At 39.7% G+C, this 24,930-nt stretch overlaps 1 protein-coding gene across 2 annotated transcripts in view; it reads left to right on the top strand.

Annotated features, from left to right (window-relative positions):
* Positions 1 to 825: 825 nt before the first annotated feature.
* The window catches only part of pard6gb (par-6 family cell polarity regulator gamma b), a 38,215-nt gene continuing 14,110 nt past the window's right edge, over positions 826 to 24,930 (top strand). The window contains exons 1-2 of one of the 2 annotated variants that reach the window (XM_026942423.3): positions 826 to 1,209; positions 9,067 to 9,289. In XM_026942423.3, the coding sequence (XP_026798224.1) occupies positions 1,135 to 1,209; positions 9,067 to 9,289 (298 nt within the window). In that variant the 5' untranslated portion in view covers positions 826 to 1,134. Of the gene's footprint in view, positions 1,210 to 5,729; positions 6,024 to 9,066; positions 9,290 to 24,930 lie in introns of those variants that run through there. The other variant, XM_053231268.1, reaches the window with a different exon arrangement.

Genomic DNA, 24,930 nt, shown 5'->3' with positions numbered 1-24,930 from the left:
GCTGAAGGAATGTGATTGGATAGCAGCGTATTCCGAACCTTACTCCAATTCAGCTGACTGAAAATGCTAATTCAAATGTGTATTTGTAGTTGCCTTTATCCTGCGAGTGTGCGTAATTTAATTACAAAAGATATATTTACGATTACATTTTCATGAACAACAAAGCACAATAGCTGCTAAATTAGAACCCGAGGTGTTAATGTAGGTGTTGCTGAACACCAGTGACCTGGGTCCGAGCCTCAGAGAGTACTGAGTTTGATTTTATTGAAAAATACATGATCAAATCATGCTGGATGTTCGACCACTGAATTTTTTATTGTAAAACAGTTCAGTCAGTGGAATCGATGTTTGCAATTGTTGTTGTTGTTCTTGTTCTCTAACTGCTCCAGTTAGGAGACGCCACAGCAGATCACTGGTCCGCATGTTTGATTTGGCACAGGTTTTACGCCGGATGCCCTTCCTGACTCGACCCTCCCATTTAATCTGGGCTTGGGACCGGCACTGAGAGTACACTCCCGGTGGCTGGGCTGGTTCCTGCCCAGGAGTCGAACCCGGGTCACTGCAAGAACATGGCATCCTCAGCCGCTAGGAAATCAGGGTTCAACCAGTGTACGCAATTGATTTAAGTAAATTCATTAAGCTCTTTTTTCAGTGTAGAGCACTTTTTTTTACACGTGAGTAAAACTCCAACAATAGCAGATACAACACAGAGGAACAGTAGCCATACTTCCTGCACAAAACCCGCAGCAAAGCGTTGGTTGTGAAATGTACCACTTTTGATCCTTTCTGCCCTGCATACAGGCCCGCTGCTCCGCTCGGCCGCTTTTTGGGGAGGGATTGGGAGAGAGACACCCATGATGTCATTCTGAAAAGTTTTCTCTCTCTCTCTCTCTCTCTCTCTCTCTCTCTCTCTCTCTAGGCAGAGGCGGTGATTTTACCCTCCTTCCACATCTATTTTTTTCCCCCCTGAAGTTTTTTGAGCCTCTTGGAGAGTCGTGATCGGAATAGCCTAGGATTACTCTTTCCTTTCCAGGATCTAGCCACTACACACACACACACACACACACACACACACACACACACACACAGAGAGAGTGAGAAGCGGACCGCAGTGAGACCATCGAGGCGTCAAAAATGAATCGGAGTTTTAATAATAAGGCGCAGAGTTTGCGTCACTCGGACCTGGACGCGGTGGAAGTCAAAAGCAAAGTGAGTATGCAGCTTTGTTTACTGTTTACCTCTGAAACTACTGACTTGTGTTTGATTTGAGTGCTGTGTTTACACAAGACCATCCGGATGGGCTCCAGTGCTATAAAAAGCACTGGGTTTTTAATCCGCTTTATTTCCATGTGAACTGTTTGGGAGAATGTGGTGTTTTGGCTCGAGCTCCAGATTAATCTGACTGCATGGAGATCTAATCTCCTGCATGCCAGTGGATTAGATAGTTGTGAAATCTCAGAACAAGTTCCCAAACGTCTTGAGAGCTGTAAAAATGTCAGGTGAGGTGAGAAAGTCTGAAGGTAGCAGACCATTTTTCAGTTTCCCAGACTTTTTTTTTTTTTTCATACATACAATTGTATTGTCATGTGCATAAAGAGTGCTTGAGCATCTATATAGAGTGAAATTCCTGTGCTACAGTTGCACACTCCTGCCCAGACACAGTGCAAACATGATAACTCTTATATAGTACAAAAAGTAGCAAACTGTAAACACAGACAAAAGCCCGGGCAAGATGATTACTGTGCTCTAAGCAAGTAAACATCATCATAAACTGTAACTGGAGATCAAACTATTAAGCAACAGCAAAGAAGTCTGATATTCCTTACAGAAAAAATAAATCTTAAGTGCTGAATAAAACACGACCGGGCGCTCTTATACCAGGTTATCACCTTGAAGATTATTTTCTTCTAATAGCACTCCCCAATGTGTTTTATTCCTCAGAACTTCTTATTTATTAAACAATAACACATGATACTTTTTCAGTTTATAGTTACATCCACTAAGCAAGTTATCACTTATGTTATAGCAGCTACAGTATAATCAGTCGTTTCCTCACCAGCCCTCACTTTTTACCCTCTGTTGAATAAAAAGACAAAAATACAGCTTCCCGAGAAACCTCTATTAAAACATAACCTCTGCCACTGGAGACTCCTTCCATAAGCGTTAAATAAACTTCTCCACACGTACAACTTCACCATATCAACAGCTACATGCATTTTTTAATCTGTTTATGTGGAGCGTCCACCATACGAGTCCCCGTGTATGCTGTTACTATGGAAACGGTAACGATAAGTGTAGCGCACAAGGTTTTTAGAGAAACATGATGGACATTTGTTCAGAATGTCCTGGTTCTCAGGAAACTTTGTCTACTGCGTCCACTATTATTCCTGAAGTACACTGCAGTTACATCCTGGATTCTATATATTGCATATATTAGATTATTCTCAAAAGAAAAAAACTTTGGATATGACTGAAACCTTTATAACTTTTACATTTACTGCTGAAGTGCAATGCAGGTGCCCCTGTAGACGTATATGACACCATTTTCCATATAAATGTAATATCTTGCATTTTATTTGACATTATTACACTGCACCTTGATCAAAGAAAACATGAAAATTATATATAAATAAGAGAAATAACATTCACAAGGCAATATCCGAACACATCACATTTAATATTTGGAAAATAGTGGTGTTGTTGCAAAACCATAGAAGGATAACGAGTCATAACAAACCCTGTTGTAGACCTATCTTAAAAGTAGTTTCCCAATCTTGCTCCTTTGCCCCTTCTAATCCTCCAGTTCGAACTCCTCAGCTCATTGCTAAGCTATTTATGAGGTTACACTGCTTGCGTTATAGCTTTAAAAACACTGAAACGTGCAGGGAATGGTTATTCCAGGATCAGGATTGGGAAACTGTGTAAACGAGCCGGTCTCCGGCGTGTCATGCACATTCGGCTAACCCCTACGCATTGGTTGTCTCCCTGAATAGCAAGGTCAGTGTCCTAATAGCAAATTCTGAACTGCTGTCAGACAACAGTGACTCTGAATAGACGGTGTGTGTAATGTTGTGGCTGGTCCAAATTGGTGGAATGCATGGTGGGAGCGATGCCTGTTTTTTTGGGCTGCCATTGTCTGATTGCAGTATTCAGTAATTCATAACAGAGGCTGGAATGCTTGCTGCTACTGGTGTCCATGAAAGGGGCCAGTGTCTGGATCTAAAGAAGACAAAAAGGTCCTCGTTAAGCTTGTCTTGCATAGATAGTTCACATCTGAATACAGAAGTGGTCTGGATTAACCAGCTGTCTCACCAAAACCTGAAAGGACGAATATACTCAAAGTGTGAATTGTCGAGTGGCTGTTGTGTGTGAAAGTGACTTTACCTGTAAAGCATGAGGGTCTTGTCTAGAGGGATGACTCTAGATCTTGAGATTACAGGTTTCACCCACCTGCGCTGGTGAGGGTGATGGGTTCAACCTTTAGCACAGATTACAACATTATCATAATATTGCAAAACTCTTGGTCAGTTCTGCTTCTATAAACCCTGTTCAGAGGCACCGCTTGTTATTAGTATAAATAGTTAGACTTACAGTTGCCATAAATGTTGCCCGCTTGTGCATGTTGAACCTTGGTGTTGTTTAATTGGTGGGTTTTGTTTCATAATTACAACATTTACATTGACAACAATGTTCTGTAACTCAGTAGACTTATAAAAGCCAGAGTTGATATTTTGTGTTTAGTTCTGGTGGAATGTTGTGAACGTTGTTTAAAATGAGTGAAGAAAAAAACACAGTATCCTCCATCCTTAGACTTGCCTGTTGTGGAAAACTTTACCTTGTTATGACACACTGAAACTGGAGACTCCTTCCCTACTAATTTCAAGAGAGAGAAAAAAAGAGTGACCTGTTTATATCTGTTTTGAAAACAGGAACAAAACAGATAACTATGTACTAGGAGATAAAATGTACTATAAGTACTTTTTATCCTACTACGAGTGCATTTTTTTCCCTGAATGTATGGCGAGTTCCATCTAGCTGTTGGAAAACAACATTCTGTGATTGGCTAAGGTGGAAAAGGTAGTCTGTCGATAAAAATGAGATTATGAAAAGCTAGTGATGGACATTCTGATGTAGATTTTCCGAAGAAATAATGAAGTAGTGCGCATAAATCGCGTTTCAGTACTCTAACTAGATCTATCTAAAGGTAAACATGGCAGGAGAGGGGAAAAAAAACAAAAGTTTTCTTGATTTAATTAACAAAAGGATCATGGAACATTCCCGGAACTCTGACTAGGATTAGTTGATAACTGAAAATGAATGAATGAGTCAAATGAATCAAACGAATCGGTCTACAAATCTATTCATTATGCTGATGTTTTGGTGCTTTGTTTTTGTGTATTAGGTAATCTAGTCTTTCCACTATAATCACCTTTACGTCATCTACAGGTTTTCCACGTGACTACAGTTGATGTAAGCAGAGACTCGTTTGCATTTTCTTTCGCGTGTAAAATTTGTTTAAAATTGCGAAACCCAGCTAAAGTTGGTACATTTTTGTACATCACCGTCAGAACTGGCAGGATCTTGAAACCCGTCACGCATTCTGAGAGTCACCATTACACCATCCCTAATCTCCCCATATCACACTGAACAGTGTGTGATATTACAGAGGACGTCATTGTCAGGTTCCTGTCTCTCACTGCCCCAGGAAGAGCTCTTGTTTTGAGAGGGACTGCTGTTTAGATAAGATGAGACCTGCGGGGCCAAGATGCAGCTTTGTTTGATTTGTTTTGTCTCGAGCTGCTTTTCAGTCCTATCAGTCTGCAGCAAAAGAAAGCTCACCGCCGTGTCAAACCCTTTACCAGAACACACTCCCCCTGCTTTCTCAGAGCTAAAATCTCCACTTCTCAGAGTTATCTGCATTTCAATGAGAGATAGCACACTAGCACTGAAACCAGAGACGACTGAGATGCACGGCTGTTTGGCGTCAGTAAAGTTTTCTGATGAGAATAGTTCTAACTTTACCTGTCTCAACTTGTAAAGGCACAAGGGCTGATGAAAATCTAGTGGGGTATTGATGACAGTGTGAAGCTGGTAGGAATATCAGATAGTTTTGACCTTATGGGGACCTCAGCTGGAAACAGCAAAAAAAAAAAACCTTCAACTTTAATTGAATAAACTTTAAAGCTTTCCTTGTGGTTACTGAGGTTGGGGTTAGGTTTAGGTGTTAGCATAGCATTGCTTAGCTACATTAATAATAGTAATATCAGGGGAAGGTCGTCAAAATGGTCCTCATTTATCAAGATCAATAAGAAATTACTTATTCGTAAAATGTTCAGAGGAGCATTCGCACAAGAAATGTGGCATTCATACAAAATCCAGTTAGATCAGGAAAACGTTCGTACCTGACAGGAGCTCCTGAGTTTGCATAAATTTGCATATAAGGTGACTCACTAGCGTAAACCTCGATTGATCGGCTTCGAGTCATAAAAGTGTCGATGAGTTACTGCGATTTATATACAGATTACACTGCCGAACTTAAATCGCTTATTACTTCAATTATACACATGAATTTAAGATCAAAACAAATCCATCAATCCATAGCAATTGAATTAGGACAAAAGTAATGGCGCCCTATAAAAAGAAGAAGCGTTTGCGTGTGTCAGTGGTAGCCGATGCACTGCAGTGGCTGAGCTGCATTACTGAAAGATTTAGTGTGTGTGTGTAAATGCAGCAGTGGTCACAGGTTGTACAAACAGCGCCCTTGGCTCACTAACTGAGTTCACTCATGCCTGTTTACCGAAACCAGCGATGTTTTGGTTTCACATGAAATCAGCGCACGTGTTACACACTAAGTACACACAGCCTCTACACATTCCAGTCTAAACTACAGTCTATATATCTAAACTGTTCATTCCCCATCAACCACTGTGGCTTGTAGTTTTTCAAACTTACTGTCAGGATTTTTGCTCGCCAAAAACACCACCACCTTAAATGTAACTGTGAAGATCTTAACTTTATAAAATGTAAGTCAATCTGTTCATTTATTAATTGTTCATTTATTTTGTGGTGTTGAAGTAAACTCAAGACAAATTATTACAGAGGGGACACTGTAAATTTTAAACAACTCCTAGTGTCGCCCGCTACAAATGATGCTTTTAGCTTTGCTGTTGCCGTTAGCGATGCCATTAGCATCGACCATCTTGACAAAATTTGTTAGTCTTGCATAGATAGATAACTTTTCTTGCATGTTTTCGCCTGGTCATTTTCCTCTCTGAACACTTTCTGATACTCCATGTAGTATTGGTCTGGTATTCTGGTTTCTCAGTAACAAGTAGCAAGCCGCATTTTTTGTCTTATTAACTTAAAGAATGAGGGAATAAAAAAAGGCTGGTGAGGAAATGAGTTTTTTATAGTTGTTATAAACTGCTATAAGTGGTGCTAACTTGTTTAATGGATGTTCCACTACATTAAATATAACTATTAATGGTTAAAAAATATGATGTCTTCTTTTAATTAATAAAAAAAACGCAATAGTTGGAAAAGTAGTAGTTTAGGAGGAACAAATCTTTGGGATGTACTGTTATGGCGGTGACAGTAAATCTGCTTTGCATCGTGCCACATCACACCACCCGTCATTGATTATTTTCCTACAACAGCACACCCCAAGTGTGCTTTCTCTGCATAACATTTTATTTATTCATCTCGTGTAAGTGAAATAACTAACCTGCTAACTCGTTCGTTCTGAATGAAGGTTTGTTAATGCCGTAAGGTCTGACTGTTTGAGCTGTTTGTGCGTGTGTGTGTGTGCGTGTTTTCCATTGTGCTTAGCAGCACACGCACACACATACACACACACACCTGCATTCATATTTGTGCGTTTGATAATCACAGGCTGTTCCTGACTCATGTAGGCTTTTCCTACTGAGAGTGTAATTACAGTGCATGCTGGGAACTGCTGTGAGAGCGGTGTTTTTGCGAGAGACAAAGCGAGGCCTGTGTTTTGCAGGCCCACGCAGCAAACATTAGTACAACAGTCACATGATCACATGACCTCAGGCTCACCTCCTGTGCTGTGGTTGGTCACGAAACTCATCCAAACCGGAGTGTTTATTGTTGTGTAGCGGTGATGTGTGGGTGTTGTTGAACAGTAATGGATAGTGGTGTTGGTGTGTGTGTGTATGTGTGTGGGGGTGTGTCTGTTTCCTGCACTGGCCTTCTGTATACAGTGTCTTTGCTTCAGAGAGCCCAGAGCATGACGTCCTGTGCGCATGTGGCCATTTCTGCTGCATGTTACATTGTTGTATGGTTTTCCTGCCTCCTCTTCCTCTGTTTCCTTTTTTCAAACAGTGAGTTCATCATAACCTGACAAAGCAGGCTAAAACATGACAAGGGTGTGCTGCTATAGAAAAATAATCAATAATGGAGTGGTGTGATGCATCGAAATACGAAGCGGAGTTAGTGTTATCACCCTGAAGTTGATTATTTATATATAACAGCACGTCCCCGAGTGATTTATTTCTCTTATTCCACAGAATGTTGCCAATTTATTAAAGGATGACGCATTATACTTTTATTTTTCTGTTTATAGTTACAGTTAATATTGTGGAACATCCATGAAACAAGATAGTTCCTGTTTTCTCTCTCTAAAGGTTAATAAGACAAAAATAATAAGCTTCTCATGTTACTAAGACAACCGTAAAGCCGTCAGTCGTGTTAGAAAACAGAAAGTTACATGCTGACACTGGAGACTCCTTCCAAAAATAATACTTAAATGTCTCCTCAGAGAAACTTCACCATATCAACAGCTGCACATTTTTTTTTAAATCTTTATTCTGTAAAGAGATGTTTATTTAGCATTTTTGGAAGGAGTCTGCAGCGTCAGAGCTTTGTAACAGCCAGATGTAAAGCTATGCTTTCCAATGTGGAAGAATCATCAGGACTGAGAACTAACATGACAAGCTGTAATTTTGTCTTATTAACATCATGATATAAAGAAAATAGAGGCTGGTGAGGGAATGACTGTTTCTAGCTGCTGTAACATAAGTGAGAAGACGAACTAACTTGTTTTTAGTAAATAAATATTGTTAACGTTGGCAAATAAGACAAATAAAGCCACGTGCTGTTATAGGAAAACTTGTATTTCATTGTTTACGTTGTGCATTTTTAATGTAGTTTGTCTTAAATATGAAATGTTTGAATTTAAAAATCCTCTCATTTATATACTTATTTACTAGTTTTAGGAAACAGGTAATTAAGTATTAGGCCATAGCAACTGGTTTGAGATTTTCAGTGTTATTTTAGCACCACGCTAACAGTATGGTACCTTTCTATAAGCACAAGAGTATCACACTTACTATAAAACACTAAAAACACACTGTGCTTATTACAATTAGTAAGCTATACGTTTACTGTAGAAGTTGCATCACCTGATAGAGGAAAAAATGTTTTTTTAACTGTAAGGAATATTTGTTAATTCCTCTCAGGCTTGTGGAAATGCCCAATATTCTGTCTCTCATTAAAATCTCTTTCAAATTCTTGAAGTGTTTAAAGACTAAACACACGGACCGAAAGCAAATAAAGAGGTGGGGATTTTGTTTTTGTTCAAACGCCTCATGGCCGGCTCCTGGAATCGGTTTTGTCATGTACTGAAGAAATATTGTGTCTAGTTTTCAGCTGTTGTTGGCAACTAGTGAAAGAAATTGACCTGACTTTTCCAGTCATAAATGTTTTAAACAACATTTCACGCAGCCATTAAATGGAGCAGAACTTTGCTCTGTGTCAGCACTCTGCTGTACTAACTCATCCTGTGTTTGAAAAGCTTAAAAGAAATCATTGTATGGAGAAATAACTGACTAAATTTAGCAGATGATGGGGAAAGTTACAAATTTACACCTCATTTACTACTCGTCAGTTCTGCGTATTACAAAAAAAAAGGCCCCTTCATTGTTTTTTTTAAAACACCTTTCTGGCTGATTTTACTCATTAACTGATGACTATATTGATTGCTATATGATTTAATGGATTTAAATGGCTTCATGTGAGCTCTTTGCTCTCTTTTCCCCTCAGTATGGTGCAGAGTTTCGCAGGTTTTCAGTGAACCGAGCGAAGCCTGGCAAATTCGAGGAGTTCTTTAAGCTGATCATGAACCTCCACCGCATCGCCAACATGGAGGTGATGATCGGCTACGCTGACGTTCATGGAGACCTGCTGCCCATCAACAACGATGACAACTTCTGCAAGGCCGTGTCCACAGCGCACCCCCTGCTCCGGATCTTTATCCAAAGACAAGGTACCTCGTCTTTTTCATCTCCAGGGCTGGCATAAGGATTCACTGATTACAGCAATGTGGCAGAAATGGAGTGTATTGCACAAACATTGTCAGTTAGACAATGGCCTCTATGACTGTTAACCTCTGTGAAGGAGGCATGGCCTCTATGGCTGCCTCAGTGAGGAAAGTGTGACCTCTGTGAATTGCAGCCCAAGTAAAGGAGGCGTGGCCTCTGTGGCTGTTAGTGTCTGTGAAGGAGGCATGGCCTCTATGGCTGTTAATCTCTGTGAAGGAGGCGTGGCCTCTGTGCATGCTAGTCCAAGTGAAGGGGGTGTGGCCTCTGTGCATGTAAGTCCAAGTGAAGGAGGTGTGGCCTCTGTGCATGCCAGTCCAAGTGAAGGAGGCGTGCCCTTTGTGCGTGTCAGTCCAAGTGAAGGAGGCGTGGCCTCTCTGCAGGTCAGTCCACGTGAAGGGGACGTGCCCTCTGTGCATTTCAGTCTAAGTAAAGGAGGCATAGCATATGTGCATGGCAGTTCACCTAAAGGAGACGTGGCTTTGCTCATGTTAGATTAAGTAAAAAAGGCGTGGCTCAGCTACCATTTTTCATTCTGCTACTTTTCAAATCAAACTGTTTGTACAGCATGATGTTGAATGGTACCAAAACAGCTCTAAATATTAACATTGTTACCATCAGATTATTGATTGCATATCGAGACGTGTATAGTATTGCAAGGAAAAAATAGATACCTTTATCAGTTTCTATCAGATTCATACCTTTATCAGTTTCTATCAGATTCATACCACAACATTCTGTCTCCGGATTTGTTCCAGTCCTGTCTTTACTCGTACTGTGTTTTTCCACCAGTGAGCACTTCATGCACATTGAGTTGAAAATCCGCTCAGCTTCATCTGTCTAACCCTGACTGTCACTGTCACTGTACAGATAAAATGCTGAGTAAACACAGTCATGCCATTTTTGGGATTTTGAGCAGTATTTTTATGGGTTTTTTTTTTGACCCACACACAGACTCTTTGCTGTTATTCTGTATTTTTGCCTTGTCACATTTTCCCTCCAGAGTGCCAGCTGTTGGGCTTATACAGAATTCCCTGGAGTGTGTGTGTGTGTGTGTGAGAAAAAGCATACTGGACAGTGGTTAAGGCCTGGAGGTGACTTCCTGTAGGAAAGGCTGGTGGTGTGACTGGATTTCCTGTGGAGAAGCTCTGCTGTTCTAACAAAAGTGAACTCTGTGACTGCAGATCTCAGTGTTATCACATGTCTCGATTCATGTTTTTACAGAAGTGCGAACCTCAGATTTGGACAAATATGGCCTGAAGTACAGCGTCTCCTTTGTGGAAAAGTATGTGTGTGTGGATGACGTTTATTATTCGGTAGAGCTTTATCTGTTTGATCTTGTGTCCTGCTTGTGTGTGTGTGTGTGTGTGTGCTGCAAGCAGAAGTTGCCGCATTGGAGCATTGGGTTGCTGCCATGGCAGGCATTACATTAGGACAAAAGAACCCCATGAAAACCCAGCAGAGAAAGAGAGATGTCGAGCGGCTCCTGTCTGTCTCTCTGTGTCTCCGTAAACAGCACACACTTTCATGTCGTGAATCCTAGCTGGATGTTTGCCAGTCTTTACACACTAATTTTTTGCATAAATGTAAATTAAGACAGTAACACATATTGAAATCCATCTGAATGAAGGCATCCAGTGCTTTCATACTGTTCATTAGTTAAGTGCATTAATTAATTTGTGGCTCTATTTCAGGGTGGTATGAGAAATGTCTGGGTGTGGCCTAATATTTTAATGAGCTTGCATGATTGACAGCCCTCAGTCGAGCAGGAATTGAGCTTGTTCGACTCTATAAGTACGGACCAACTGAATTATAGAATTATCTCAGTAGGCTGTGCTCCCTAGGTGCCTAAATTATCAGGCATTAATCTAATCATGGATTTGGGGATTTAAATTTGATCACAGTTTATAGTATCATCACAATAGTTTATTTTAAAAGCCTGTTCTCATTGGGGATGATGCCCTATTCTCACTGGGGGCATTTTACCTGAAAGCTAGGAAGAGTTTCATTCAGGAATCTTAAATTTGCCCCAGATAAAAACACCCCAGAGTGCTGCCTACCTATGGAGCCTCTTCACAAACAGAGACTAGGTCCTATACATAGTGCACAAATGAATATCTTACTTTATTTTCCACATACGTCCACGTGTAGGCTTTAACGCGACATTTCCCAGCAGTGAATACCAGCACGTCTTGTCTCCCGCTTTTGCATTACGTAAGCTACGTTTTCTCATGACAGCACAAGCTGTGTGGTCGATAGGCTCGGTATTGTCATGCTAATGCGGGCCGTTTCTCATAGCCGAGGTCGCCATTCAAGTCCGGTGGCGTCCATTGTGTGCGCAGTACAATGAGGTGCGTTGTCAGGGGGGCGTCCAGCTCTCAGGATGAGTAATCAGACATGAAGCTATGTGGTAGCAGAGGGGACACACATTCCAGCTAGTCCTTGTTCATGACACATACAAACACACACACAGCTGGTGAGTCAGTTAAGTGCAAGTGTTTTAATGCAAGTGTGGCCTGGAGTTTCAGATTCTGTGGAAGTCCTGAAGTTGTGTAAAAATATGTTGATGTGCTATGCCATTATACTGACATAATATGTCGTTGTTTTGGCATAATAACTAATTATTTCAAGATATCGCACCCTTATTTTGACTGTATTTTTAGTTCTCTCATTATTTTGACATACTATTATGATTCATAATGCTTCAATTTGTTGTACTTCCTTAATCATTCAGTCATAGTGGTTATTTTTACTGTTTGAATCTGATGTACCATACCATCTGTATACAGCATGTAGAATTATTATTACTATAAACTAATATTCTATAAATTTGCCTTAATGATAGTGGGGTGTTAAATATTAAGTCAAAACAACAAGCTACGTTGTTATTAAGTTGAAATAATGTCATGGCATTTTTTTTTTCACAACTTGTGGTTCAAGGCTTCCATAGGATTCAGATTCAAACTGAGCAAAAACGTTTCTTTATTTCTCTCGAGCCTCCTCAGTCCAAGCCTTCATCCTGTCCTCAATGCTGGGGACTTCCTTTATTTATCCAGAAAAGACAAACCCTGAAGCAGTCTGCCTCAATTTCCGTTCATGGCCTTTGACGTTCTCTTTCATACCAGTAGCCACTGACTCAGAGCGACCTAACGCTCAGGATAGCATGGATAAGATTAAGACACAGACATGCCCCTGCACAGCCCCTCGCCGGGGACTTCCACTGACATGAGCGTATTACAGAGCACCTGTTCTGGCCTGTGATGAGCCGGGAGGCAGAAAGCATGTGAAAGATCTCTGGGTAATGACTAATCGGAGGCCAAATCTTGTCTTCCTTCGTGTGCATCCTGTAGGGAATAGCGGAAGGACAGGTGAGCAAGCACATAAGGCTGTACGTAAGGTACAGGGAAGATTCTGAGACAAGTAAACAAACTGAGGCAGAAAAATAAGAAACTGAAACACAAGTTCAAAGAAAGTTCATGTTCTGGAGCAGACCTTTCCATCTGTCTTGTCGCTTTATAACAAAGTATACCACAGTGATGTCAAATTTTTGATTCTGATTGGTCAGAAGGTGTTGATTAATTTTCTATAATAGTAGTTTCTATGGTAACAACTTACACAAGGACTTGTACAGTGGAAGGCCCACATTAGCAGTTTTGTCATTGTTTCTGAAGTTTTCTCTCTTTTTTCATGAGACACGCACACACAAAACTCAGAAAATTTATAGATATAATATAATATTAATGAGCAATGAAAGAACATTTCAAATGAATGAACAATTCAAAGCTTTTTTTTCCCCTCACATGCTGGTTCATGTTGTTCTCTTTATAGCCAAGCTATTTTATTTATTACTATTAAGCTTTTAAACATATGGATGTCATTGTTTTCTTTTAAAAGTATTTTTTTTGTTCTTGCATGTGGTATATTCTGATGTGTGCTGTCAGTGTTGATACTTGAATCCAACTTCAGTTACAGATTGATGATATTAAGCTGATTAAGAACACATGTCCTGTCTTGATTGTTGCTACATGTGGCGGAGCAGTGGTAATTAGTCTGAGTGTAGTAGAGCAAAGAAAAAGACGGCGCAGATGTATTAAAACCAGTGTTGGGAAGTGTTATTTTAATCAGACAGAGCTTAATACACATTGGATGTTTTAACCTCAGTTCTGGAGTGAATCAGTGCTAATTCACTTCATGTTCAGCTGATGCTCCCCAGTCTCCAGTCCTATTTCCCACTTCTAACAGTCATAATTACACTGTTTCCGTTCGAGTGCTATGGTAACATTAGCTGGCTAGTTAGCCGCACAAGGATGCATAAGAACACAATAATGATGCATAAAGATGTAACAGTGATGCATAAAGACATAACATGGATGCATAAAGATGTAACATGTAATGTGTAAAGACATATCTGCTACATACCTACACAAAACAAAATGTTAATATTGACAATGATGAGTAAAGACGTGATGCTTAAAGATGTAACAGTGATGCTACAGTGATGCATAAAGATGTACAGTGATGCATAAAGACCTAACAATGATGCATAGAAATGAAACAATAATGCATGAAGACATAACAGTGATGCGCACAGACATAAAATGACACATAAGGATGTAACAATGCATAAAGGCATAATGATGCATAAACATGCTACAGTGCTGCATTAAGACATGACATAGATGCATAACAACGTAGCAATGGCACATAAAGATGTAACAATAATGTATAAAGACATAACAGTGATGCATATAGATGTTACAGCTATGCATAAAGACCAAACAGTGATGAATAAAGACGTAACAATGACGAATAAAGATGTAAAAATGATGCATAAAGATGTAACATTTACACCCAGCAGGAAGATGTCGGCAGCTTTGCCACATTGCTTTTGCAGTTTATATCTGATTAGTTATTAAGATGAGAATTCAAATGATATCCAAATAAAGTGGTCTCATGACAGTTATTTACATTGAGGGATGTGAATTATCACTGTTTTTTTTTTTTTTTTTTTTTTGAGTGTTCAGAGCAAGGCCGCCTTTTGAGGAATATTAACGTTCTGAAGGTTGCTTAGTTTTAAGATTCATACGATACAGAAAGCACAGATTATAAAAGCCTGGAGAATTTCAGTGGTCTTCTGCTTGCAGAGGAAATTGCAAATCACGAACTTTTACACAAACCAGCAAAGCTCAGATTCTGCAGAAAGAGGGGAAAAAATGGAAATTAGAACAAAACCACAGAGCAGTGTGAGCCATGAGGGTTTAAGTTATTTAAGAGGGGCTTTTAGGAGTCGTGTGTGCGAGTTTGTTGTTTGTCTGATGCCTCAGGAAACAGAGCTCAAATCACTAGAGCCTTTAGAGCCTGCTAGAGATCTCAAGTCTCTGTGTTGTGCTTTTAGTATTTGTGACATTGCTTTGGATTTGACATGCCATAGGACATAGCTGGATCCTTCGTCATTTGAGCATGTGACTATAAATATATATGTAAATTTAAAAAATGTTAGTGTTCGCAAATTGCTGTTGTATAAGAGGATTAAAATAATTCGGGATGTGCAGTTATTGGAAAACAATCAACTTTGAGGTGTAACAAGAAAACCTGCATCACACCACCCTGTTGTTGATTATTTTCCTATAACAGCATGACCTGAAAGTGTTTCATTCCTTCTATGTAACATACTCAGTTATCAGTTGGTGTCTCATGTGAAAGAGTATGAAGTAGATCTCACTGATTGTTTTGGCTGGTGTTTAACGGTGAAAATCCTAAATCTGTTACTGAGAGAACAAAGCTTGGCATGGCTTGAATAGAGATCAGTCATCAGTGCACGGAGTCATACAGCTTTTGCTCTGGGAACGCTGCCCTGTTCAGTGAAGTGCATGGCCCTTTTTGTCATTTCTGTCATTCACAAGAAATTAACACGGTGCTTTGAGATTTGGCTGTTTTTTTTTCCCACCTATGTGGCTTAAGACTGTTTTGATCCATCACCACTGGAAAACTCCCCAATTTCAGCCTGGTAAATTTCAGGAAATTGCTTTTCAAGATGCCGGTTGGTAAACTTGTCACGGTTTTTTAGCTCATGCAGAAGCGGTGCCCAGATTCTTTCTGTTAAGAGCGAGTGAAGGAGTGTTTGGGGGAAGGGAGCAGGGGGAGTCGAGGAGGGAGTGTAGGGTGACGTGACCTGCTCTGATCTCTGACTCTCGGCTTTATGAAGCCACACTGTGTTCACAACACACAGAAAAAGAGTTTCTTCTTTCCTCAAGGTGGTGAAGTTTGTACTGCTGTGGAAGTTTTTTGCTCACTTTGTTTTGTTTGGCATAAACACGGTTCCTGTGTAACATGAGATTTCAGTAGTACAAGGTTGCTACTTCCTAGCTTGCGTTATTGTCATTTTGATTAAAAGCCAGTACATTAGAGAATGTTTATCGTTAGAGTTTTAGTATTTAAATATTTACTTCAAATTAAAGAACATTAAAATATTTATAGCAAATCATTTAGCTATATTAAGCAAATAGCTTTCATATATTTATACCAATTCATTATTAACCCTAGATTTGTGTATTAGCCTGTTTGTAATGATTAATTATTTTCTTGGCCAAATTAGCTTTGTGTATTTGTCTAATTTTATCAGTGCATTGTTAGCCCCCCCAAAAAAAAAAATGCTGTTACACACTAGCTTATTTATACAAAACTTTTTTTTTTTAATCCAGTATTTTTTCTCAGTTTGTCAGTTCTCTCTTATCATAGGTCCAGGGAATTACTAACTACTCTGTACTATTGCTGCGTTCAACTCAAACTCGTAACTCTGACCTTCAACTAGGAAAAACCAAAGAAAACGTCCAGTAAATTCCTACTTGTAAACTCTGGACGGTCTCCTCAACTCTGAGTTCAGCAAGTGACGTCAAATCAACATGGCTGCTCACAGCATGAGATCTTACTTTAGCATGCAGCATGCATTCAGCATGCAGACATATTTGCTTCTTAAATCTAACACTGACTATACACTCGTCACAGTTAGCTGCCTAGCTTGTTGCTAACAAAAGACGAACATGGAAGCGTCAGTGGTTTACGTCAGAAATGACGTAGTTCCTAATTCCGACTTTCCACTTTAGCATATACACATGAGCAAGCAGGCTCTCACGATCAGCCAGTATCACTCTGATGGACAGGGGACAAAGTAATGGCACCCCTCTCACCCAGACAGCATTTAACATTAAATTTAATCTTTCACTGGTTTGATGTAAGGTTTGTTCCTGCACAAAATCCCCTCCATGCTTTCTGCCTCCTGTTATGTAAGTACTTCAGAGGATTACACAACTCGTAGTTGGGTCTCGTCCTGACCCCACACCCTTATGGTTATTTTTGGCCTGGGGAAAATCCAAGCATAGCTACAACTTTTTAGTAAAAAAAATAAATAAATAACAAACTGCAACCATTACCTAAATAAATGTTTTGCTTTTTGTAGGAGTGAAAAGATTACAAGGTTCTATATCCATGGAACGGCAGCTCTTCTCTCTTCTCTGGCCAAAGACTCTATAATTAAAAGCACAGATTTTTTTCTTTAATAAGAGATCAGATGAAACAGCAGGTGTTATTAATAATAGGCTTTTTTGAAGGAGGGAAAGAAAAACAGCTGTGGGACCACTTTCCTGTGGCTGCAGTGCTCGTCTTCTCCTCCCTCTTTCCAATGAAAGTGCTGATCTCCTTCAAAAATTCCCAGTCAGCCAGAAATGTCCTCTCAGGCCAGACGCTATTTTGTGGTTTTTATATTCTTCTGGATTAGCAGTGCTTCCACAAATATTCATGCACACTCATTTTGCCAGATTAGCATGTTTGCTCTGTTGTAACACTGCTTTTTCATCGACTGTTACTGGAGTCCGTTTAGCGCCATAGATCTCTGTTACTGACGATAGTTAACACTAGGTAGCCAAAAATGACTGTTTTTAACTTTTGTCTCGGCTGGATAACAGCTAGCTAGCTTCGAGTTCTAATACATTAGGCACTGACATTAACATATGTAACCATTATACCACATTAGTGTTGAATTCTCTATTCTGATTGGTCAGAAGGTGATGATTAATTTTCTATAACAGCAAATCACAGGGTTATATTAATGCACTCATTCTAATATGTAATTGTTTCTATAGTAACAGCTAATTTACAGAGATATCTATGGTGGACGTTTCATGTAATCTGATAGAAAAGAAGATGTGTGTAATTGTTCATATGGTGAGTTTTTTCTGTGAGATGTTTATGTAGCGTTTGTGGAAGGAGTCTCCAGTGTCAGTGCTTTGTGAAGTCAGAAGTAAAGCTATAACTTTAAGTTATCAGACATAGGAAAGTCTTCAGGACAGAAGAGTTTGTGCTTTGTGGGTTTTTGGTAACAAGACAAGCTGCCTTTTTTTGTCTTTTTAACTTTGAGAGAGAAAAAAGAGAGACTGGTGAGGGAACTGTTTATAGCATCTATAACATATGTGATAACAGTATTAACCTGTTTCATGTAACTATTAATGGATAAAAAAGTATGATGTGCAATTCTTTAATAAAGAACAATGGTTAGTGTTGGCAATTTGCTGTGGTATAAGAGAAATAAAACACTGTGGTACATGCTCTTAAAATAAGCAGCTTTGGGCTGGTAAGAGTAACTCTGCTTCATGTAGGGCCACATCACACCATCCGGCTGTTTATTATTATCTTATAATAGCACACGCCATTGTGTTTTACTCCTTACATGACGTCTGGCAATCTATGAGCAAAAATATGACTCAATGCAGTACAAAGCTATAAATACAGTGTTAACAGTTAGAAAAATGTGGTTGGGTACCATTTATTTTTGTAAGCATTTTCCTCAGTTAGAGGGACAGTTCTGTCCACCATGTTGCTTTTCAGGGAACTTTGTGTTCAGTGGACAGAATGACACATGGTGCTGGCTTCGGGGTCACCTGTCTTAATCCCTGAAGTCCCAGCTTATCTTTACAGTTATTCATCTAAAACTTTTCACTATGAATTAGTCAATAACTACAGATAAACCGATTTGAAAAGTATGTAGTTCTGACAGTTAGGAATACACTAATAGGTGCTGGGAGTTTTAGGGCTTAAGCTGCCTCAAGTGTATCAAGTGTCAGAATAAATACTATTTACCTACGTAGCCTTTTTCTGAATGAAAGGTACGAGAGAATGGGAGAAATATGAGAATATTTTTGAAGTACCCCTAATGCCAATATTCTGGGTCTTAAATATCCATGAACACTGTATATCCAATTACTGGGACCTCAGTCATTTGGAGCTCAGATACATTTCATCGTCTGACTTGCATTTCAGGTTTTTTTGTAATTTGTGCACAATAGCCAGAAGGTTTTGACCTTTATATTTTGCTGAATATGGTGAGCAGTTGCTCTAAGGTGATTAATCAGGCTGGAACAGGAGGCACTCAGCGTCACCTCGGTGTCTCCTCCCGTGCTGTTGCTTAGTTGCTGCTCCACGGGAAGCTCCTGACTTTGTTCTTGTGCCATGCTTGCGGTAGCGCTGTAAAATAACCTCAGCGGGTGTGTCTCTGTCTGTCTGTGTGTGGTCTGTCTCATAAAGAGGTGCTGTACGCTCAGTGGGAATAGCTATGTATGGATGCCAAATAAACTGCAGGTGGAATGGAGTGGAAACTGACACGCTACCCTCACTTCTTCCATGTCTCTGATGACCCACAGTTTTTCCTACACTTCAGTGTGAATGAGGGTGTGTTTAGTTTTGTTTCATCATCACTGCTCGTACTGCTCGTTAATTCCATCATGGGCCTGTTTTTGCCAGGCTTGAAGCTTTGATAAATATAAATAAACATGCTCTATTTCCTCTCGAATTCGTCTCAGTGATCATTTTGTTTTTGTGGTTTGCTGTCTAATGCATTCTCACTCTACAGACCACAGTTCCTGCCTTTATTCAGCGTCACCACATGCATGATTCAACATGTACAAATCTTCCTGTTTCATGTGCCAATTTGATGACCTAATTTATCTTGTTTAATAGCTGTGGACCTTGGCCAAGATTCAGTTATCTGAGATGGTTTTTATACGACTCAGTTCCCAATCTCATATCACGTTTTTTGGATATTATCACAATACTGTTTTTTAAGCTTTACGGGGTTGCCTTTGCTGAGAAGGTGTATGTGATGGTCTGTTAAATTTAAGGATCTTTAGAAGCAAGTCATCATTTCCTTTCATCTACATCAGTATGAGCTTCATCTTCATCATATGAGCACAAATGCTCCCTAAAATGATGACTAACTTGGTGAAAAGGGTGTGTCTGATAGACGTATGTGTCTGTGAGTCAATATATCAAATGTCTACATGGGCCTAGTCTTATTATTGAATTTATAGAGCTTTTTATGAAATATCCTACTGTATCAAGTTAGCTTTTATTAGTCATCTACCTAGCATTACAGTGAAGGTTCTGATTTGTAAATGTGACTTAAGTATCTCAGAAATCCTACCAAGGTAGCTTATATTGCCTAGATGGATAGCTTTAGCAGTGAACATGTTGGAATATTCCTTGAAAAGTTCCTGTTAGAAATCCTGTCAGGTTAGCTCATATTAGTTAGCTATTATTTGTCGTGAAGAAGATGAAGGTTTTTAATATTCCTTCATAACTCTGTTATAAATCTTCATCAGATTAGCTCATATTAGCTAGCTGGCTAGAGTTAGCAGTAAAGTTTATGACCATTTATGAATATGACTGAAAACTCCTGTCAGAAATCTTATTAGGTTAGCATATGTTAACTAGCTGGCTAGAGTTAGCAGTGAAGATTATGACCATTTATGAATATGACTGAAAAATCCTGTTAGAAATCTTTGTCAGTTTCTCATGTTAGCTAGCATTAGTAGTGAAGATTATGAAAATGTATGAATATGACTGAAAAATTGTCAGAAATCTTGTCAGTTTAGCTAGCTAGCATTATTATTGAAAATGAAGAACATTATTTTTGAATATGATTTCCTGTCAGAAATCTTTCTAGAGAAACAGGACATTTCGGAGCAAAATCCTTCAGTTATGTTGGTGAAACCAGTTGATATCCAAAATGGTTGAGCATAACAAGAATGTATAGTTATATAATATGTATAAACATACAGAAAAATTGAAAATAAATGAGTAATCATTCCATCCCTTCACCTTGTTATGTAAGGAGGGGGCACATTTGGTGGCCTTAACCCAGAATCTGCAGACTATAGTTGTTTATAGCTTGAGGCTGTGCTTTGCAGCCTCTGTATTCTTCCTCAGTCCAGTGCGGTTAGGCAGACATGTGAATCAGGGTGTGTATCAGCAATGGTGCATTCTGGGAAATGGTGGTTCTTGCTGAAGTGTTGCAAAGCTGGTAGAGCTGGTCTGCTTACTCCGCTTCAACTGATTTCCGTCATCTTGAAGACAAGGCCAGGCATGTGGAGCCTGTTAGGCTGCCTCTGTTAAGGCTGACACTAACAGACTCTATCGTGGATTTCCTCACTTTGATTCAAAACCACGAGGACAAGTGGGAACTTGTTTATCAGTGATTATGTGTGCTGTTTTTTAAGATTTTTTGGTGCATTTTGGGGGGGCGAATTCTATTATCTCAAATTCCTCCTAAAGTAACATTGGTAACTTGATGATGGTGAATTTCATCCTCACAAAGCTTTCTCTGTTTGTCATAATCACATGACCTCACGCTAAATAGCTTAATGGTATTTCATCTTAGCCGTAACGTTCGTGAAAGTCTTGATCGAGATATCTAGTACATTCCACTTTTTTTTCACTTTGCATTCTGGCACCATCTTGTCATAGCATTCTTTTATGGCTGTCTGTAAAATGAAGAGCTCATCTACATAATTAGGAGCTTGGCTTCAGTTTTATTTTATGCTGCAGGATTGTAGAAATCTGCTGTCCATGGTGGCCATATGCCGAATGTGGAATCTGTTCTCCTCTCTCTAATCTTGTCCATATCCACACCCTCTTCTTCACCAGCTATTGACAGATTTCTTGCTGCCCACCCCGCCTCTGTGGTTAAGGAAGTATGACTATAGACCAGACCCACCTTTTTTTGTGGTTGGTACTAGTTGTTTTTAGCAGCATTAGCATGTTCTGGAAAGATCATGACCCTCACTATGCCTCCATTCCAACACTGTTTTTAATGCAACCTTTTTTGGACTCGCCTTGCTATTTCTCTTAGTGAAACACTGCCACTATCTTAAGGCTCATTCCATTACTTTATTAGCTCAAATGGTGTTTGTTTGATGAGCTCTTGAAGGCCTGAGGAAACAAGTCAATGTAACTGTAGACTTCAGGAGCAGAACTTGCCTAGAAGGCATTGCAGTCTTGCGAGGTTTACATTTTACGTATGACGCTAGTTAGCGTGTTTATATAGTTTTGTACATAGCTCGAAAGAAAGTCTTGCTGCCTACAATACATTGTTCTTTTCTGATGCATGCTTACTTCTGGCAGTGTTCAGGCAAGCTTAAAGAACTGTGAGCTACTGGAAATATGGAAGGATACACCAATTTCATCCTTGACAGTGTAAAGAAACCTTTTGCTTTCGATGATGACATGGTGACCACAGTTGCAGCTTGGGATGCTATAACTGTTAGTGACAGACTGTCTCCTGTTGGGTCTTTATGATTTCATTTTAATCATCGATCCATTAAAGAATGAGCACTCAAAAGCAAATTAAAATTTGTGAAAAAAAGTTCAAGCATTCAGTAACAAATGGGATCTTGGCAAAGATGTCTGGTAGGGTATAGTTTTGCAGGCCGGACTTACAGCTATTGGTAGATATTGGGGTGGTTTTCATCACCCAGCAACAGAGCTACAACAAACACAATCCCACAATTGCATGGCTTATTGTGCATCAGCAAAGGATGGGAAAAGTAACAAACGTTGGCAACACCAAACATTATCCAATAATTTCTTTGCAGATATTGTAGTCTTGGTCTGAAAAGCTCATGTTTTCCTGTTGGACTGGTCAGAACCAATGCACAGAGCTGCAGATAGCCAATACAATTATGTCCAGACAGAAAAGCCAACATAAAGTGTATTAGTAAGGTGATGGGCCACCGTGAGCGGCTAGAACATCTTCAACGCTCATTGGCATACAAGTTTCTGGAACTGTACTGAAAGGATGAACAGTAAAGATGGTGGTGGAGAGCTCTGGTGGAGAACACCTTGCTCCAGAATCTCCCATTGGTGTGTAATCAATTTGAAACCCAGCAACTGTGAAGGTCATAACATATGATTTACATCATTGTCTTCCTTATCAAAGCACTGAGTGAGCCCACATGTCCTGTGCAAGGGGTTGTAGTCATCCTGGAAGAGACCACTTCAGTCAGGAAAGGAACATTTCAACAGAGAATAAGTTGGAAGGAAAGGAAAAGGAAAGTTGATGGAAGCATATTGAAAACAGTACAGGAATGCAGAGTATGTTTACAGTAGTTCCCAAATTGGATCTCAGTGACAACCATAATCAGCTCCGTTTCCCTTTCTCCCTTCCATGAAGCCACACATACAGACATAAACGCACAAACAGATGAATCCCAGTGCTCTGGACCATGAGAGTCACAAGTGTGCAGAGTGTTTTGGAAAGCCTGGACTCTGCTGCTGGCCTATTTTGGTCCCTTAATTACAATGTAGGCTCTCGTCCTCATCCTCCAGAGTGCAACACACACACATACACACACACACACATGCGCACACACACATTGGACAAACTGCATCCACCATGGCAAGATCAGCCAACTAACAAACAAACAAGGCAGCTGTGAGACTCCATGTCTCCGGCATCTCTTTTCTAACCGGCAGTTATGGTTAGAGGGAAAGAGGAAGGAGAGGGGGTTGAGGAGCCACAGTGGGGAGAAATGATTGCACTGAACTCCTTTTCCTATGAATTTTTGAGGCCAAGAGGCTGAAAGTGTTATTTGCTGACTGAAATGTCTGGTTTCATGTCTCACACACACTCTGGCTCTTTCCAGTAAGCACATAAGAAGCTGTGGAAAGACACAATTCTGTTCTTCTGGTTCAATTAAGAGGAAGTTCTAGCTTGTAGGTAATGTTTATGCTCCGGAGATAAATTCTGTCCCGTTTATAGGGCAGCGTAAGGACGGCTGTTTTCTAACGCAGGGATTCTCAAACTTTTTGCACCTGAGAATATCAGTCAGTTATTCAAATATTAGGCAGATCAGGCAAATATGTACCATCATACTTGTTACTTATTTATTGGAGCTGTTAGGACTTTGTATTCTTAAAAATTTCTTTCCACAGATCACCAACCAGTTATACTTTTAATCTGTTAAAATACAAATACAGATTCTATCAAATCAATGGCACTAAACAGACTTGACACTGGAGACTCCTTCCATAACTGATAAATAAATGTCTCCTTACAGAAAACAGCATTATATGTTTTTCTTTGTTAAATAACAGCACGGTTATTAGGTTTAGTTTATGTGGAGCATCATTAGAATGAGAGCAATAATATACACCTATTACAACTAATCAACACCTCCTGACCAATCAGATTTGAGCATTCGACAGCACTGTGGTAAAATAGCGATCTTAACCACTGTAACCATCGGCTCTCTGGTGAAACAGTGTATCACAGACACTTCTTTGAGAAACAAGGTTGCAAGGTTCCTAATTTTAGGAGAGTGTTACGTCAGAATGTGTCATCTTCAGGTAAATCAAAAGAAATATTTTGGTCGCCTGATGAGAGTGAGCATGACTTTATGACAAACGAGGTAGGATGAGGTAGGAGGACAAAATGTCCACTCTAGGTCTACTAACAACATGTGGAACTTTTTGAAATACAATACTGAGTTACGACAAACTGTGCTAGTCAGTTATCATGATATAAAATGTAATACTAAGATATACCTACTTCTGTTATTCATTTACGTTTGCAAGATGGTGGTGTTTCCTGTTTACCACATACAAAGGCCTAACGTTACTGAGACTTTATGGTCCGGATGTTTTTTTTTTTTTTTTTTTTTTTTTTTTTTAAATGAAGCTTAAATGCACTGCATGATCATGATTCAAGCATGATGTGTGTGTGTGTGGTATGTGACTGAAACCAGAGAGGATTTCTTTCAGCCTGGCACCTCAGATCTGCAAGATATGTGGCCACGACACACACACACACACACACACACACACACACGTTCCAAGAATTTGCTTGAACTCCTGGAATGTCTGCGTGCCTTTGACCTGGGCTGTGACTCTCATTAGGTCATGGTTTCACTGTGTGTGTGTGCCCAAGACTGATTAGTGGAATTTGGCTCGCACGGATGAAGCTGTTTGTGAGTAAAAGGTGTTTTAAAAAGAACAGTTCTATGATGTTGATTATGTGTTCATGGCTAAACTAACCACATGAACACTGTGAGGAGAAAATGAATCAGAATTCATGCTCAGTAATGACGGAGGGCAAGCGAGTTCCTTTAATCCCCTGCAGTCTGGTGATGCATGGTAGACCAAATTAATTTTTATTATAACCTCCCTGTTTCTTTTATCTCAGTCTTAACTGAGGGATTCGCTCACACAACAGGACTGTTGCTCTTTGCAGTGCATCATGGGATTTCTACGGGCTGACGCTTGA

This window comes from Pangasianodon hypophthalmus, chromosome 29, assembly GCF_027358585.1.
Source record: "Pangasianodon hypophthalmus isolate fPanHyp1 chromosome 29, fPanHyp1.pri, whole genome shotgun sequence".
Classification (NCBI taxonomy): Eukaryota; Metazoa; Chordata; class Actinopteri; order Siluriformes; family Pangasiidae; genus Pangasianodon; species Pangasianodon hypophthalmus.
This window is presented reverse-complemented; position numbering and strand designations above follow the sequence as displayed.